Source organism: Salmo salar, chromosome ssa03 (assembly GCF_905237065.1).
Source record: "Salmo salar chromosome ssa03, Ssal_v3.1, whole genome shotgun sequence".
In the NCBI taxonomy this organism is placed as follows: Eukaryota; Metazoa; Chordata; class Actinopteri; order Salmoniformes; family Salmonidae; genus Salmo; species Salmo salar.
In genome coordinates, this window is record NC_059444.1 from 50319354 (window position 1) to 50337553 (window position 18200).

Below are 18200 nucleotides of genomic sequence, written 5' to 3' on the forward strand. Positions count from 1 at the left end.
GATGGTTTTTGCGACTACACTTGAAGAAACTTTCAAAATTCTTGAAATGTTCTGTATTGACTGACCTTCATGTCTTAAAGTAATGTTGGACTGTCGTTTCGCTTTGCTTATTTGAGCTGTTCTTGCCATAATATGGACTTGTTTTTTTACCAAATAGGGCTATCTTCTGTATACCACCCCTATCTTGTCACAACACAACTGATTGGCTCAAACGCATTAAGAGGGAAAGAAATTCCACAAATGAACGTTTAACAAGTCATACAGTGCCTTGCAAAAGTATTCATTCCCTTTGGAGTTTTTCCTATTTTGTTGCATCACAACCTGTAATTTAAGTGGATTTGAATTTGTATTTCATGTAATGGACACACACAAAATAGTCCAGATTGGTGAAGTGAAATGAAAAGAATGACTTATTTCAAAAAATTCGAAAAAATAAAATTCGTAAAAGTGGTGCGTGCATATGTATTCACCCCTTCGCTATGAAGCTCCTAAATAAGATCTGGTGCAACCAATTACCTTCAGAAGTCACATAATTAGATAAAGTCCACCTGTGAGCAATCTAAGTGTCACATGATCTGTCACATGATCTCAGTATGTAAACACCTGTTCTGAAAGGTCCCAGTCTGCAACACCACTAAGCAAGGGCCACCACCAAGCAAGCGGCACCATGAAGACCAAGGAGCTCTCCAAACAGGTCAGGGACAAAGTTGTGGAGAAGAACAGATCAGGGTTGGGTTATAAAAAATATCTGAAACTTTTAACATCCCAAGGATCCCACCGTTAGATCCATTATTATTCAAAAATTTAAAGAATACCACAACAAACCTGCCAAAAGAGGGCCGCCCAGCAAAACTCAAGGACCAGGCAAGGAGGGCATTAATCAGAGAGGCAACAAAGAGACCAAAGATAACCCTGAAGGTGCTGCAAAGCTCCACAGCGGAGATTGGAGTATCTGTCCATAGGACCACTTTAAGCCATACACTCCACAGAGCTGGGCTTTACGGAAGAGTGGCCATTGCTTAAAGAAAAAGGAAAAAAGAAAACACATTTGGCATTCGCCAAAAGGCATGTGGGAGACTCCCCAAACATATGGAAGAAGGTACTCTGGCTTTTTGGCCATCAAGGAAAATGCTATGTCTGGCACAAACCCAACACCTCTCATCCCCCCGAGAACACCATCCCCACAGTGAGCATGGTGGTGGCAGCATCATGCTGTGGGGATGTTTTTCATCGGCAGGGACTGGGAAACTGGCTAAAACTGAAGGAATAATAGATGGTGCTAAATACAGGGAAATTCGTGAGGGAAACCTGTTTCAGTTTTCCCGAGATTTGAGACTGGGACGGAGGTTCACCTTCCAACAGGACAATGACCCTAGCATACTGCTAAAGCAACACTCGAGTGGTTTAAGGGGAAACATTTAAATGTCTTGGAATGGGCTAGTCAAAGCCCAGACCTCAATCCAATTGAGAATCTGTGGTATGACTTAGAGATTGCTGTACACCGGCAAAACCAACTTGAAGGAGCTGGAGCAGTATTGCCTTGAATAATGGGCAAAAACCCAGTGGCTAGATGTGCCAAACTTATAGAGACATACCCCAAGAGACTTGCAGCTGTAATTGCTGCAAAAGCTGGCTCTACAAAGTATTGACTTTCCGGGGGTGAATACTTATGCACGCTCAAGTTTTCCGTTTTTTTGTCTTATTTCTTGTTTGTTTCACAAGAAAAAATATTTTGCATCTTCAAAGTGGTAGGCATATTGTGTAAATCAAATGATAGAAGAAAAAAATATATATTTTAATTCCAGGTTGTAAGACAACAAAATAGAAAAAATTCCAAGGGGGGTGAATACTTTCGCAAGCCACTGTACCTGTTAATTGAAATGCATTGTAAGTGACTACCTCAAGAAGCTGGTTGTGAGAATGCCAAGAGTGTACAAAGCTGTTTAACCCTTTTTTTGGTTTCTACATGATTCCATGTGTTATTTCATAGTTTTGATGTCTTCACAAATATTCTACAATGTAGAAAATAGTAAAAATAAAGAAAAACCCTGAGTGAGTAGGTGTGTCTAAACTTTTGACTGGCAGAGTATATATATATATATCTAATATATTTTTTTGCTGGCCTACACACAATACCCCATAATGTCAAAGTGGAATTGTGTATTTAGAAATTTGTATGAATTAATTAAAAAGGAAAAGCTGAAATGTTTTGAATCAATAAGTAGAGTACAGTCGTGGCCAAACGTTTTGAGAATGACACAAATATTAATTTTCACAAAGTTTGCTGCTTCAGTGTCTGTAGATATTTTTGTCAGATGTTACTATGGAATACTGAAGTATAATTACAAGCATTTCATAAGTGTCAAAGGCTTTTATTGACAATTACATGAAGTTGATGCAAAGAGTCAATATTTGCAGTGTTGACCCTTCTTTTTCAAGACCACTGCAATCCGCCCTGGCATGCTGTCAATTAACTTCTGGGCCACATCCTGACTGATGGCAACCCATTCTTGCATAATCAATGCTTGGAGTTTGTCAGAATTTGTGGGTTTTTGTTTGTCCACCCGCCTCTTGAGGATTGATCACACGTTCTCAATGGGATTAAGGTCTGGGGAGTTTCCTGGCCATGGACCCAAAATATCAATGTTTTGTTCCCCGAGCCACTAAGTTCTCACTTTTGCCTTATGGTAAGGTGCTCCATCATGCTGGAAAAGGCATTGTTCGTCACCAAACTGTTCCTGGATGGTTGGTAGAAGTTGCTTTCGGAGAATGTTTTGATACCATTCTTTGCTCATGGCTGTGTTCTTAGGCAAAATTGTGAGTGAGCCCACTCCCTTGGCTGAGAAGCAACCCCACACATGAAGGGTCTCAGGATGCTTTACTGTTGGCATGACACAGGACTGATGGTAGCGCTCACCTTGTCTTCTCCGGACAAGCTTTTTTCCGGATGCCCCAAACAATCGTGATTCATCAGAGAAAATGACTTTACCCCAGTCCTCAGCAGTCCAATCCCTGTACCTTTTGCAGAATATCAGTCTGTCCCTGATGTTTCTCCAAGAGAGAAGTGGCTTCTTTGCTGCCCTTCTTGATACCAGTCCATCCTCCAAAAGTCTTTGCCTCACTGTGCGTGCAGATGCACTCACACCTGCTTGCTGCCATTCCTGAGCAAGCTCTGTACTGGTGGTGCCCCGATCCCGCAGCTGAATCAACTTTAGGAGATGGTCCTGGCGCTTGCTGGACTTTCTTGGGCGCCCTGAAGCCTTCTTCACAACAACTGAACCGCGCTCCATGAAGTTCTTGATTATCTGATAAATGGTTGATTTAGGTGCAATCTTACTGGCAGCAATATCCTTGCCTGTGAACCCCTTTTTGTGCAAAGCAATGATGACGGCACGTGTTTCCTTGCAGGTAACCATGATTGACTGAGGAAGAACAATGATTCCAAGCACCACCCTCCTTTTGAAGCTTCCAGTCTGTTATTCGAACTCAATTAGCATGACAGAGTTATCTCCAGCCTTGTCCTCGTCAACACTCCCACCTGTGTTAACGAGAGAATCACTGACATGATGTCAGCTGGTCCTTTTGTGGCAGGGCTGAAATGCAGTGGAAATGTTTTTTGGGGATTCAGTTCATTTGCATGCCAAAGAGGGACTTTGCAATTAATTGCAATTCATCTGATAACTCTTCATAACATTCTGGAGTATATGCAAATTGCCATCATACAAACTGAGGCAGCAGACTTTGTGAAAATTAATATTGTGTCATTCTCAAAACTTTTGGCCACGACTGTAGAGTATTACTTTATTAATCCCAATTTGGGAAATAGTTTTATCACAGCATGCATCAATGACTTACAATGACAGAACACGCAACAATGACCAACATGATAAAAAGAAGAAAAAATACACTAAGACAAAGGCACATACACCAACCGTAGTATCCCTATAAGAATAGTCTGATTCAAGTGCTGATTTTATATCCTACTCTGGGGAAAACAGGCAACAACATTTTCCAATAGAAAGACCCCATAAAACAGTTAATCAATTACACTCATTAAAAAGCCTCATGGCTGTGGGTAGAAATGACTGTCTAAACCTCTATTTGGAAATTCTGGGCAGGATGAATCTGATACGAAAGCTGTTCCTGTGTTGCATTAGAGTGCTGTGGATAGGGTGTGTGTCATTGTCCATGATCATGTGTGTTTTTACATACAGCCTTTTTATGAACATGTCCTGCATTGATTCCAGGCTGCAACCAATTGTAACACTGGCTTTGTTAATGATATTGTCAAGCTTGATTAAGTCTTCCTTAGCTAAATTCCCTTTCCAGCACACAATGGCATAGGTCACTACACTCGCCATGACACTGCTATAGAACATACAAAGCATTTTGTCACATACATTAAAAGATCTGCTGCCTGGATTGGGCTTTTTGTAGATACTGTGAGAATGATCCTTCCAGTTCAGTTTGCTGTCCACTATTACACACAAGTATTTATAAGAGACAACAGTGTCAATCTCTTCACAATTAATAGAAATCTACCACTAGCTCCTTGGTCTTCTGTACATTCAGGTCCAAGTAATTGGCTTCACACTCTGTTATATCCCTGTGATGAGCATCGTCTCCTCTCATGACACAGCTTACTATAGTCATCAGAGAATTTCTGTAAGTGGCTCAGTTCATTGTTGTGTGTGAAGTCATTTGTGTAAAGGGTATTCAACCCCTTTGTTATGGCAAGATTAAATACACTACATGACCAAAAGTTTGTGGACACCTGCTCGTCAAACATCTCATTCCAATATCATGGGCATTAATATGGAGTTGGTCCCCCCTTTGCTGCTATAACAGCCTCCACTCTTCTGGGAAGGCTTTCCACTAGATGTTGGAACATTGCTGAGGGGACTTGCTTCCATTCATCCACAAGAGCATTAGTGAGGTCGGGCACTGATGTTGGGCGATTAGGCCAGGCTCGCAGTCGGCATTCCAATTCATCCCAAAGGTGTTCGATGGAGTTGAGGTCAGGGCTTTGTGCAGGCCAGTCAAGTTCTTCCACACTGATCTAGACAAACCATTTCTGTGTGGACTTCGCTTTGTGCATGGGGGCATTGTCATGCTGAAACAGGAAAAGGCCTTCCCCAAACTGTTGCCACAAAGTTGGAAGCACAGAATGTCAATATATTATGTAAGATTTCCCTTCACTGTAACTAAAGGGCCTAGCCCGTATCATGAAAAACAGCCCCAGACCATTATTCCTCTCCCACCAAACTTTACAGTTGGCACTATGAATTCGGGCAGGTAGCATTCTCCTGGCATCCGCCAAATCCAGATCCGTCTGTCGGACTGCCAGATGGTGAAGGGTGATTCATCACTCCAGAGAACATGTTTCCACTGCTCCAGAGTCTAATGGTAGCATGCAATACACCACTCCAGCTGACTATTGGCATTGCGCATGGTGATCTTCGGTTTGTGTGCGGCTGCTCGGCCATGAAAACACATTTCATGAAGCTCCAGACAAACAGTTCTTGTGCTGATGTTCCTTGCAGAGGCAGTTTGGAACTCGGTAGTGAGTGTTGCAACCAGGCGAGGACAGACAATTTTTACACGCTTTAGCACTCGGTGCTGTGAATTTCAAACACAGATTCAACCACTAAGACCAGGGAGGTTTTTCAATGCCTTGCAAAGAAGGGCACCTATTGGTAGGTGTAGAAATAAAAAAAAGCAGACATTGAATATAACTTTGAGCATGGTGAAGATATTAATTACACTTTGGATGGTGTATCAATAGATCCAGTCACTACGGAGATACAGGGGTGTCTACAAAGTGTTGACTCAGTTGTGTGAATAGTTATGTAAATTAGATATTTCTGTATCACATTTTCCAAAATTGCTAGAATTTTTTAAAACATGTTTTCACTTTGTCATTATGGGATATTGTGTGTAGATGGGTGAGAATTTGTTTTTATTTAATCCATTTGGAATTAAGGCTGCAACAACAAAATGTGTAAGGCACTGTAACTGCCCAGTGAAAATCTTACTTTTAAAAGTTTATATTCTGTTAACTCATACCCAATTAACGTTGTTGATTCGTTCTATACTTCTATGTGACCAAAACATAAATTGGAGAGAGAAAAAACACAAAAAACCCGACCGTTTCAGAAATGCTTGATATTTCCTCATAGAGTATGATGTAATACTCCTCAGGAGGATGAGCCAATTGGCGGTCTAGAGGAGGACGAGATGGCCAATCAGCACTCTACTTGCATGAATATTTTTAATGACCGTATATGCTCACACCATTCCAACACAACGCAGATTTTTAACATAGGTCATGAACAGTCAAAATCAAAAATTATATTTGGATGAAACCAGATCAAAGTATGAAAAATTACTTGCTTAGACATTGATAAAGTTTGATCATTTAGTTATTAGTCCCCTCCCACATGTCAAACACTTGTATTTAGGAGGAGGGATTATTAAGGGGATACGGTAACCTAGTTTAAAAAGTACCCTCTTGTAACCAACATCGGAGAAGGCTTGTTTGCAGAGGGATGTGGTTTATATAGTTACTCTACTTGTGCCAAAATTTGAATGTAGGGTGTCAGCAAATATAATTCAAAGTTTACACTATCATCTATGGCACAGATATGTATTTCTCCCCTGTTATCTTTGTCTGGTGTTCAGGTCTTCAGCCAGCATGGAACAAAATGGGAGGAAGGGTCATTCAAAACATGTCAACATGTTGCTGTGACCCGCATAACAAGAGACATGCCAAACAGGAGATGTATTAAAAAAATTGACATCATTGATGCAATTTCAATACTGTTTGAGTTGCTTTGTGTACCACCAAATTTGCTTGCATAGATAGTCTGGTTTTCCTCAAAGCCAGTGGAAATTAATTAGTAAAGATTGAAAAAGTAATGGGCCTAGACAGCTGTCTTGGGGAATTCCTCATTCTACCTGGATTGTGTTGGAGAGGCTTCCATTAAAGAACCCCCTCTATGTTCTGCTAGACAGGTAACTCTTTATCCCGAATATAGCAGGGGGTGTAAAGCCATAACACATCAGTTTTGCCAGCAGCAGACTATGATCAATAATGACAAAAGCCGCACTGAAGTCTAACAAAACAGCCCCCACAATCTTTTTATCATCAATTTCTCTCAGCCAATTATCAGTCATTTATGTAAGTGCTGTGCTTGTTGAATGTCCTTCTCTATAAGCATGCTGAAAGTTTGTCAATTTGTTTACTGCAAAATAGCATTGTATCTGGTCAAACATAATTTTTTCCAAAAGTTTACTAAGGGTTAGTAACAGGCTGATTGGTTGGCTATTTGAGCCAGTAAAGGGGCCTTTACTATTCTTAGGTAGCGAAATGACTTTTGCTTCCCTTCAGGCCGGGGAGCACACACATTCTAGAAACTTAAATTGAAAATATGACAAATATGAGTGGCAATATCGTCCGCTATTATCCTCAGTAATTTTCCATCCAAGTTGTCAGACCCCGGTGGCTTGTCATTGTTGATAGACAACAACAAAAAAATTCACCTCTTCCACACTAACTTCATGGAATTTAAAATTACAATGCTTGTCTTTCATAATTTGGTCAAATATACTTGGATGTATAATGTCAGCATTTGTTGCTGGCATGTCATGCCTAAATTTGCTAATCTTGCCGATTAAAATAATCATTAAAGTAGTTGGCAATATCAGTTGGTTTTCTGATTAATGAGCCATCTGATTCAATGAATGATGGAGCTGAGTTTGCCTTTTTTCCCAGAATTTAATTTAAGGTGTTCCAAAGCTTACAGTCATTTTCTTAATGGGTGCATGCTTATTAGCAACTGGAATGAGCAATTTCATAAATGTGTCAAGTGCAGTGTCTGTTTTCTCCTCATTACACACCACTGACCAACAGATAGTCTTTACATCAATAACATAGGAATCACTACAAAACTTATTGTATGACACTATATTATACACTATATTAGGCCCAGCCTTTGGAACTTTGGTTTTCCTAGATATGGCTACTATTTTGTAAATTGGCTTCCCTGTGGCTCAGTTGGTAGAGCATGGTGTTTGCAATGCCAGCATGGTGTGTGCAATGCCAGGGTTGTGGGTTTGATTCCCACGGGGGTCCAGTACAAAAAAAAAATGCATGAAATGAATTGAAATGTATGTATTCACTACTGTAAGTCGCTCTGGATAAGAGCGTCTGCTAAATGACTTAAATGTAAATATTGTGATCACTACATCCGATGGATCTGGATACTGCCTTCAAGCTCATTTCTGCAGCATTAGTAAAGATGTGATCAATACTGATTGATTATTTAATTCCTGTGCTATTTGTAGCTACCCTGGTAGGTTGACTGATAACCTGAACCAGTTTGTAGGCACTGGTTACAGTTTGAAGCATTTTCTTGAGTCGGCAGCATAAAGGCGTGTCCCTTACATATGTTAGATGTAGTTTTTCTTTTTAGAATCGAATGAGCTGGTATTGAGGCAAAAGAGTTGGGGCTGCCTTGGCGGGCGGACTAGTTACATTTTTCTTTGTTATGTGTTTATATGTTTGTCCTATTTTGTCACCCCTTCTCCAGAGACCTTCAGGGCTGGCTCCCTTTTGGAGGGGCTCTTTTGGTTATAGAGTAGCAGTCTTATGAATTCACGCGTGTGCTTTTGTATTCTAATTATCACAAAGTGTGTTATCATCTTTCAGAGTGTTTCATCTCCAGTGTGCCATCTTACAACAAGTGTGAATATACTTTATAAAAATGTGCATAATGTTCTCCTAGAAGAGTTTTACATGCGAGGCTTGAGTCTTGGAAACTTGGTGTTTATTTCTTGCCCTGCTGCTAATTCATTGTGTGTGCCCTCTAAGCTGTAGTTCCAGACAGTTAGTCTGTTCAAGTTGTGGTGACCTGTCTTATGAATTGTATGTATTGCCTCTTATCTGTAATAAATCTTTCCACTTTGGTTAACTCTGTCGATTATTTGACATACCTGTGTATAACATGTCCCAAGAACATCCTCTCTTAACAAAAAGGTGGCATAGCACAGTTTACATAAAGTTAACACAATACCATAAAGTAACAAAAATCACCTCACACACAACTCTCTCACATAAAACAGATGCACAAACAAAAACACTCACAGCACTCCATTGCATAGACAAACAAGTATGAACACACATTAAAGCCACAAAAACCATAGAAGTTCGTCATTATTTATATGATCAGAGTGGGCCACCAATAAAACAAACAATGGACCATGTGTTTGCTCTTACCTTCTCTGGAGATGGTTTGACTGAGCTGGTCGAGGGAAGCGCTGCCACTCATGGAGGGAGACAAAGAGCAGAGAGAGGAGGAGGTGCTGATGGATGGAGAACTGCGGCTGCTGGGGAGGGTTCTTCTCCCGCCTCCTATCCTCTGCTGTTGTTCCTCCCGGCACCGCCAGGACCGACCTGTCGGTGTCTTCTCCACCATGGCTTTGCAAGCACTGCCGTGTCGGCTAGTGCTACCGCTAACACTGTCGCTACTTTTGCTGCTAGCGCTTTTGCTGATGCTACAGCTAGGGCAACTGCTGTAGCTACCATTAGCGCCTACAGCACTGCCGCTAGTAGCACTGCTGTTACTTTTAATGCTAACAGTATTTTTCCTGCTGATGCCCGGCTGGTCAACTCCACTGGTCACAGCCACCCTAGCTGGCCCGGGTTCCTGGAAGGAAGAGTGAGAGAGAAAAAGAAATAAAGAAGTAAGAGAAGGAGAGAGAGAGAGATTGAAAGAATGAAAGGCAGACAGAGATTGAGTCAGAGCGAGAGAGAGAGATAATGTGAGCCACTCAGAAACAGACAAATAAGAGGGAGAAAAGGACGAGGAATGATGAGGATGCAGAAGTACATTTCAATAAAATCTGTGGAGACTCCAACTGCTACCACTGGACCACCAATGTAAACTGTTTCCCATCTGCCTTGACCACGTCCCTCGTCTCTTCCAATCACACACCTAATCCCCTATGTAGTCCAGTTAGCTCCTCTCCCTCATCTAGTTTAATGTCCCACGGAGCAGCACCACATCCCCTGCGTGCGTCCCAAATGGCAACGTATGGACCCAGGTCAAAATTATTTCACTATAAAGGGAATGGGGTGCCGTTTGGGACACGGCTGCTCCTCCGCCTCTCAATCCCATAAACCTGGGAGGGGAGTGTCCTTTAATCCTGATCAGATCGCTGCAGCTAATTCTGTTAATGTGGCCATCTGACTGGGCCTTTAATCACACTTGTACACACAGCCGGCTGACCAACAATGCTAAAAGTCCCTCCCCACATACACACACACACACACACACACACACACACACACACACACACACACACACACACACACACACACACACACACACACACACACACACATACACACACACACACACACACACACACAAGTGTAAATCACATACTGTATACACACACAAGTCTGACTAAAGCTTAATTACACTAGAGCACAGGATGCCGTCAGACAGACGTTCTAGGAAGACGGAATGCCATTGGGAGATGTGCAAATCTTGAGAGCTGCAACCTCACCAAGTACACACACACACACACACACACACACACACACACACACACACACACACACACACACACACACACACACACACACACACACACACACACACACACACACACACACACACACACACACACACACACACACACACAATAATCAATCAGTAGGGCCCATCTATCTGTGGCTGCACCATTTATAAAGCAGGGTGAAATCAATTGGCTCCAGCCTGCTGCCAGGAAAGTCCTGACTCTGCTACTGATGCAGTCATAAACAAACTCTTTAGTTCACTCCAAATGTTTTTCCAACCTTTTCAGACCTCAAGTAGTCTGTCAAGATGAGTCTACATCCCACAACATCCGTTGTGTAGTTTCAGCTATATACACAAGCTGTATTGTGTATATAGAATTCCTCCCAGCATTGGACATACTGTACTAGACATCATCTCACCATGTTGTTGACAAAGCTATAGAGGTAGAACAATGAGGAAAAGAAGGCGGGTTTACAGTGTCTGTGGTTGTGTCATGATGAGTCGGAAGACAGGGTCTACCTGGGATGTGGGTGTGTCCACTTTCCTCTTCTTCTTCTGTGTCAGTTTGTGGGTCTTGGGGTATACAACGAGGGCCTCCTGCCACCTGCTTGAGAAAAACACATAGTTATAAACATACACACACAAACAACATGGTATCAATTCAAATATATACACACAAAAACTACACACAAAACAGACAGCACACACAACCAGCTGCATACAACAAGCCGGAATGTTGAGCATGGCTGATCTCCAACTGTTTGTTTCTGTGTATAGGCTAGTGCGTTTTCAGAGTCTAACAGTGAATTATATATATTATATAACAATGTGTAGTCAAGTTTATAGAGGTCAGCTTCAGTAGCTAACCAGTGGATTAGGCAGCAGCCTTTGGCAGGAGTGTAGTGTTGACTACCTTGGATTAAACTCTTGAGATCTAGATTGCTGACATAAACGCATAGGCTGTGTTTACACAGGCAGCACAATTCTGATCTTTTAACCAATTATTGGCATAAAAGCTGATCTGATTGGTAAAAAAAAACAATTAGTGAATAAAAATATCAGAATTGGGCTGCCAGTGTAAATGCAGATGTAGACTGGAGAGGAAACAGTTAGACATTACTGTTTCATGTGTAATGCTTTCAAATGTATTATTGTATACTTGAGGTGCACTTGATTCAGATTAAGCTTTATCGTGTGCAGATTGGGTGGAGTTTGCAATTTTGGGACTATTCCAATGGTTTGGGTCAGGATTGGAACAAACCCTTCAGCAACAGTCAGTTCTGATGTAAATCGATTCCATGGTAATGATAAAGAATTAAAAGGCCACTGAGGTCAAGAAGGCATTGCCGTCCTTACAAAATGGCTGCCATCCAGACTGGAATAGTATTACGTATAGAACTAAATTAGCCCTAAAGAGGATTAAGGCTTTAAATGAACATTTCATTAGTGGTAAAGAGGTTCACATCACATCAAACAACTTTTAGTCATATGTAGACGTTATTGTGAGAATTGTGTTTACTGTGAATTCCTTTCATGTGTTTGTTTTCTAAATAGATTATAGTTACTTAGAGTGATATGCCAGACATACTCCAGACAAGCAAACCTTAAGGTTTGAGTCACAGACTTTCAGAAGCTGCCGTCAAATAGTCTTTAGATAGACATAGTTTCAATGACATCCAGACTGTCCTGCTGATCACAATAAGAAAGTATCGCACCTACAGTTACAAAGTGTCCCATGGACATTTAACATTCAGAAATAAAAAGCATTATGTTGGACTATTATCATGACAAGAACTCTAAAGCTTTCAAACTAATTTAACTCATATCTACACAAATAGAGTCCAATTCCCTTTTCTAACCCTACAATATTCCCATGTCTACATTGAAATATTCAGATGTCTTACTTCTGTTTCCTGGACATTGCCTGGTCTCAGAAAAGTGGTTATTCCAGAAGAGATGTCCACAATAATCCACACCAGGCACAATAGATCTCGATCTCAAATGAGGAATGACCAAGACCGAACAATCCTTAAATATCGGTAATGTCGAACAAAGAAATCCGAATTGAGATTACAAGAATTCACAAGCATGCCATTCAGTCAGTGTTTGGGATACAGAGCCACACACAAAAAGTCAGGTACTCAAGTAGACACACCAATCATGCTGCACACAGACACACACCTTGTTGCACACGCATACATACACACACAAACACATTAACACCCCCACTTTAATCCTGTTCAGACAGAGTTGACACACTACATTACAGTCTTACTGGATTAAGCATAGATTCCTTCAGATTTACAGCCTAATGACGCTTAAAATACAAGGAAACAAGGATGAGCGAGGAACAGGGAGACAGTGAGTGAGTGATGGAGATGGGGAGCGAGAAAGAGAGATAGAGAGACTCAGGAAGAACAGACAAGAGGGGGAGAGGAAGGGTAAGAGGAACAGGGAGACAAAAGGGGTTGGTTATATTTCCATTAAATATCTGTGTTAAAGGCTATAACCCTTGCTAAACACTATAATCCAGAAAGCCCATCAGCATTGAACTTGAACTGAGGGGACCTGTATCTAGTCTAAGTCAGAGAGGCTTACTCACCGATGTGGCTAAAATTGGTAGAGCATAGCGCTTGCAACTCTTCAGTCAGGATAGTGGATTAGATTCCCGCTGGCGCCACACATACGAAAATGTATACAAGCACTAATGTAAAATGCTTGGAATAAAGTGTCTGCTAAATTGGATATATAATATTGACTGGGTAAATGAGGAGTGAGAGGCACAGGAGGAACATTACAATTAGGATCTAAATCAAAACCCTTTTCCCCAAAAGCCACCACACTTGGCCACAGTTTCAAAGGCTCATTTGGGTAGCTGCAGTTTAAGACTTATTACACTAGAGGGAGCCATCAGCAGTGTGTGTGTATTTCCCTCTAATCCAATGATTGCCTACTTGGTGTCAACACAGATAAGGTGATATGTGGCATAATACTGTGTCTGTGTTGTTTTTTCACCCTGCTCTGCTCTCACCAGGACATCCAAGGCGTAGCGAAGAGAGAAAAGAGAGGAGCTGGATGGAGGAAGTGAGAACAGAGGGCAGATTAATTTCATATGCCAATAAATAAGTGATTAACATTCACTAAAAAGTTATTTCATGTTATTTTCTTCTCCCAATCTTTATTTTAAAATTGTGTTATTATTCCGGTACCAAAAAGGGAAAGAAAACATTTACTAAAGGAGCAGTGTGTGAGGTGGAAAGGTCATAAACTCAGCAACAACAAAAAAACGTCCTCTGACTGTCAACTGCGTTTATTTTCAGTAAACTTAACATGTGTAAATATTGTATGAACATAACAAGATTCAACAACTGAGACATAAACTGAACAAGTTCCACAGACATGTGACTAACAGAAATGGAATAATGTGTCCCTGAACAAAGGGGGGGTCAAAATCAAAAGTAACAGTCAGTATCTGGTGTGGCCACCAGCTGCATTAAGTACTGCAGTGCATTTCCTCCTCATGGACTGCACCAGATTTGCCAGTTCTTACTGTGAGATGTTGCCCCACTCTTCCACAAAGGCACCTACAAGTTCCCGGACATTTCTGGGGGGAATGGCCCTAGCCCTCACCCTCCAATCCAACAGGTCCCAGACATACTCAATGGGATTGAGATCCGGGCTCTTCGCTGCCCATGGCAGAACACTGACATTCCTGTCTGGCAGGAAATCACTCACAGAACGAGCAGTATGGCTGGTGGCATTTTCATGCTGGAGGGTCATGTCAGGGTGAGTCTGCAGGAAGGGTACCACATGAGGGAGGAGGATGTCTTCCCTGTAACACACAGCATTGAGATTTCCTGTAATGACAACAAGCTCAGTCCGATGATGCTGTGACACACCGCCCCAGACCATGACGGACCCTCCACCTCCAAATCGATCCCGCTCCAGAGTACAGGCCTCGGTGTAACGCTCATTCCTTCGACCATAAACGCGAATCCGACCCTCACCCCTGGTGAGACAAAACCGCAACTTGTTGGTGAAGAGCACTTTTTGCCAGTTCTGTCTGCTCCAGCGACGGTGGGTTTGTGACCATAGGCGACGTTGTTGCCGGTGATGTCTGGTGAGGTCCTTCCAAGCACAACCCCACTCACATTGACAGGGCTGTAGTGGAGCGGTTCAAAAACTTGTGTCCATATCACTAAGGATCTATCACGGTCCAAACACACCAACACAGTTGTGAAGAGGGCACAACAACACATCTTCCCCCTCAGGAGGCTGAAAATATTTGGCTTGGGCCCTTAGACGCTCCAAACGTTCTACAGCTGCACTATTGAGAGCATCTTGACTGGCTGCATCAACTGCTTGGCATCTAACCACAAGGCACTACAGAGGGTAGTTCGGACTTCCCAGTACATCACTGGGGCCAAGCTCCCTGCCACCCAGAGCCTCTATACCAGGCGGCGTCAGAGAAAGGTCCTAGAAATTATCAGACTCCAGCCACCCAAGTCATAGACTTCTCTCTGATATCGCACAGTAAGCAGTACCAATGCACCAAGTCTGAGACCAACAGGACCCTAAACAGCTTCTACCCCAAGCCATAAGACTGCGGAATAGTTAGTGAACTAGATAACCACATAGCAACCCAGACAATCTGCATTGACCCTCTTTGCACTCACTTTTTTGACTCATCACATTCGCTACCACTACTGTTTACTATATGTCACTTTATTCCTAGTTATAGGTACAGTGCATTCGGAAAGTATTCAGACCCTTGATTTTTTCCCAAAAAATGTACGTTACAGCCTTATTCTCAAATGGATTAAATTGTTTTTTTCCCTCATCAATCTACAGACAATACCCCATAATGACAAAGCAAAAACTGTTTTTTAATATTTTTTTCAGGTCTCTCCAGAGATGCTCAATCGGGTTCAAGTCCAGGCTCTGGCTGGGCCACTCAAGGACATTCCGAAGCCACTCCTGTGTTGTCTTGACTGTATGATTAGGGTTGTTGTCCTGTTGGAAGGTGAACCTTCGGCCCATTTTTGGGTCCTGAGCACTCTGGAGCAGGTTTTCATCAAGGGTCTCTCTGTCCTTCACTCTGTTCATCTTTCCCTCGATCCTGACTAGTCTCCCAGTCCCTGCCTCTGAAAAACATCCCCACAACATGATGCTGCCACCACCGTGCTTCACTGTAGGGATGGTGCCAGGTTTCCTCGAGACGTGACACTTGGCATTCAGGACAAAGAGTTCAATCTTGGTTTCATCAGACCAGAGAATCTTGTTTTTCATGTTCTGAGAGTCCTTTAGGTGCCTTTTGACAAACTCCAAGTGGGGCTGTCATGTGCCTTTTAATGAGGAGTGGCTTCTGTCTGGCCACTGTACCATAAAGGCCTGATTGGTGGAGTCCTGCAGAGATGGTTGTCCTTCTGGAAGGTTCTTCCATCTCCACAGATGAACTCTGGAGCTCTGTACTTCGACCTCATGGCTTGGTTTTTGCTATGACATGCATTGTCAAATGTGGGACCTTATATAGACAGGTGTGTGCCTTTCCAAATCATGTCCAATCAATTGAACTTAACACAGGTGAACTCCAATCAAGTTGTAGAAACATATCAAGGATAACCAATGGAAACAGGATGCACCTGAGCTCAATTTCGAGTCTCATAGCAAAGGTTCTGAATAAATATGGTTATTCAGTTTTTTTTTGCAAAAATTTCTAAAAACCTGTTTTTGCTTTGTCATTATGGGGTATTGTGTGTAGATTGTTGAGGGGAAAAAAGTAATTTAATCCATTTTAAAATAAGGCTGTAACGTAACAAAATGTGGATAAAGGGAAGGGGTCTGAATACTTTCCGAATGCACTGTACATATCTACCTCAATTAACTTGTACCGCTGGTGCGGCACGTAGCCTAGTGGTTAGAGCATTGGGCCAGTAACCGAAAGGTTCCTGGATCACATCTCTGAGCTGACAAGGTAAAAATCTGTCGTTCTGCCCCTGAACAAGGCAATTAACCCACTGTTCCTAGGCTGTCATTGTAAATAAGAATTTGTTCTTAACTGATTTAGCTAGTTAAATAAAGGCTAAATTAAAAAAAAGAAAAACATCGGCGTGGTACCGGTACACCTTGTATATAGTCAAGTCATCATTACTCATTGTGTATCTGTTATTACTTTTATTATTATGTGTTTCACTTTTCTATTATTTCTCTTTTCTTTCTCTCTGCATTGTTGTGAAGGGCCCGTAAGTGACCTGTAGTTTACGAAGTATGTGACGAATAAAATGGTATAAGTAATAAACAACAAAATGGTATACCACTAAATCAATAAATATGCATCTGAATGTGTTACACCTTGATCGGTTTCACCTGTCTTTGTGCTTGTCTCCACCCCCCTCCAGGTGTCACCTATCTTCCCCATTATCCCTTGTGTCTTTATACCTGTGTTCTCTGTTTGTCTGCCAGTTCGTCTTGTCTTGTCAGGTCTTACCAGCGTGCTTTCCCATCTTCCTTCTTTCTCAAGTTTCTGTTTCCTAGTTTCCCTGGTTCTGACCATTCTGCCAGCCTTGGTCGTGAGCCTGCCTGCCGTTCTGTACTTGCCTGACTCTGACCCGATTCCGAACTTCTGCCTGCCCTGACCCCTAGCCTGCCTGCTGTTCTGTACCTTATTGACTCTGCCCTGGATTACGGACCTTTGCCTGCCCTTGACCTGTCTTGTGCCTGCCCCCTGTTTGGGTCAATAAACATCTGTGATTCTAGCTGTCTGCATCTGGGTCTTATCCTGAGTTATGATAGAATGTCTTTAGAGATGGAGAGTGTCATTTGCATAGTTTGAGAGCTCTTGCCAAGAAGGATGTCTGGGGTTTGTTTTGTAGCTCTCCAAAACCCTTCTCCATATGCAAGGTTTTCAGCGGTTACATTCGCTCACATTTGGCTCCATATGAACCAAAATTCTGACGCTGTGTTTTAATGTTTAGAAAAGTCAATAATCATCGCTTTCAAACTGGTTTCCGAAACATATGCCCCTTATCTTTCAAATAAAAAATATACACTTATTGTAGCTCTTGATCATTACTCTCAGTTCCATTACATTACACAAGTGTCATTGGACGAAAGGCATCTTCTGGACGGGGGAATATTGTTAAAAGCCCTGGGGCTCGGTCTGAACATTAACACGCATGGCTTGAGGTACGGTTTTGGAAGTAAAAGGACATTATCTTCAAAAACAAAAGGTTAAATTGATACACACCTTTATAAGGTTATGGTTAGTGTTCCCACATGGCAATATCTCCATGTTACTGCACGTGTTTACGGAAGACAGAGGGACCACCTGCGTTTATTAGCTATCTAGCATGCTCTGAACGTCTGTGTGTAATGGAAGAAGGCTGCCAGAAACATGTTGTAACTGAAAAATACTGTTGGCTGCAACTGTGATATATGTATATGTGTGTTACAAGTGTATATTTTGCATTTGTGAAATTGTTTTGATGTGATATGAAAGTAAATGGCTTTATGTAGGTAGCCTTGTGGTTAGAGCGTTGGGCCAATAACCGAAAGATTGCTGATCGAATCCCCGAGCTGACGAGGTAAAAATCTGTTGTTCTGCTCCTGAACAAG

General features: G+C 42.0%; 1 protein-coding gene across 1 annotated transcript in view; it reads right to left on the reverse strand.

The window, feature by feature from the left end:
• The window catches only part of LOC106600690 (centrosome-associated protein CEP250), an 83936-nt gene extending 71153 nt beyond the window's left edge, over positions 1-12783 (reverse strand). Inside the window, exons 1-3 of the mRNA XM_045716044.1 lie at positions 12491-12783; positions 11106-11193; positions 9278-9707 (exon numbers count right to left, since the gene is read on the reverse strand). Of these exons, the coding sequence (XP_045572000.1) occupies positions 9278-9707; positions 11106-11193; positions 12491-12507 (535 nt within the window). The 5' untranslated portion in view covers positions 12508-12783. The remainder of the gene's footprint in view (positions 1-9277; positions 9708-11105; positions 11194-12490) is intronic.
• Between the last annotated feature and the right edge of the window lie 5417 nt (positions 12784-18200).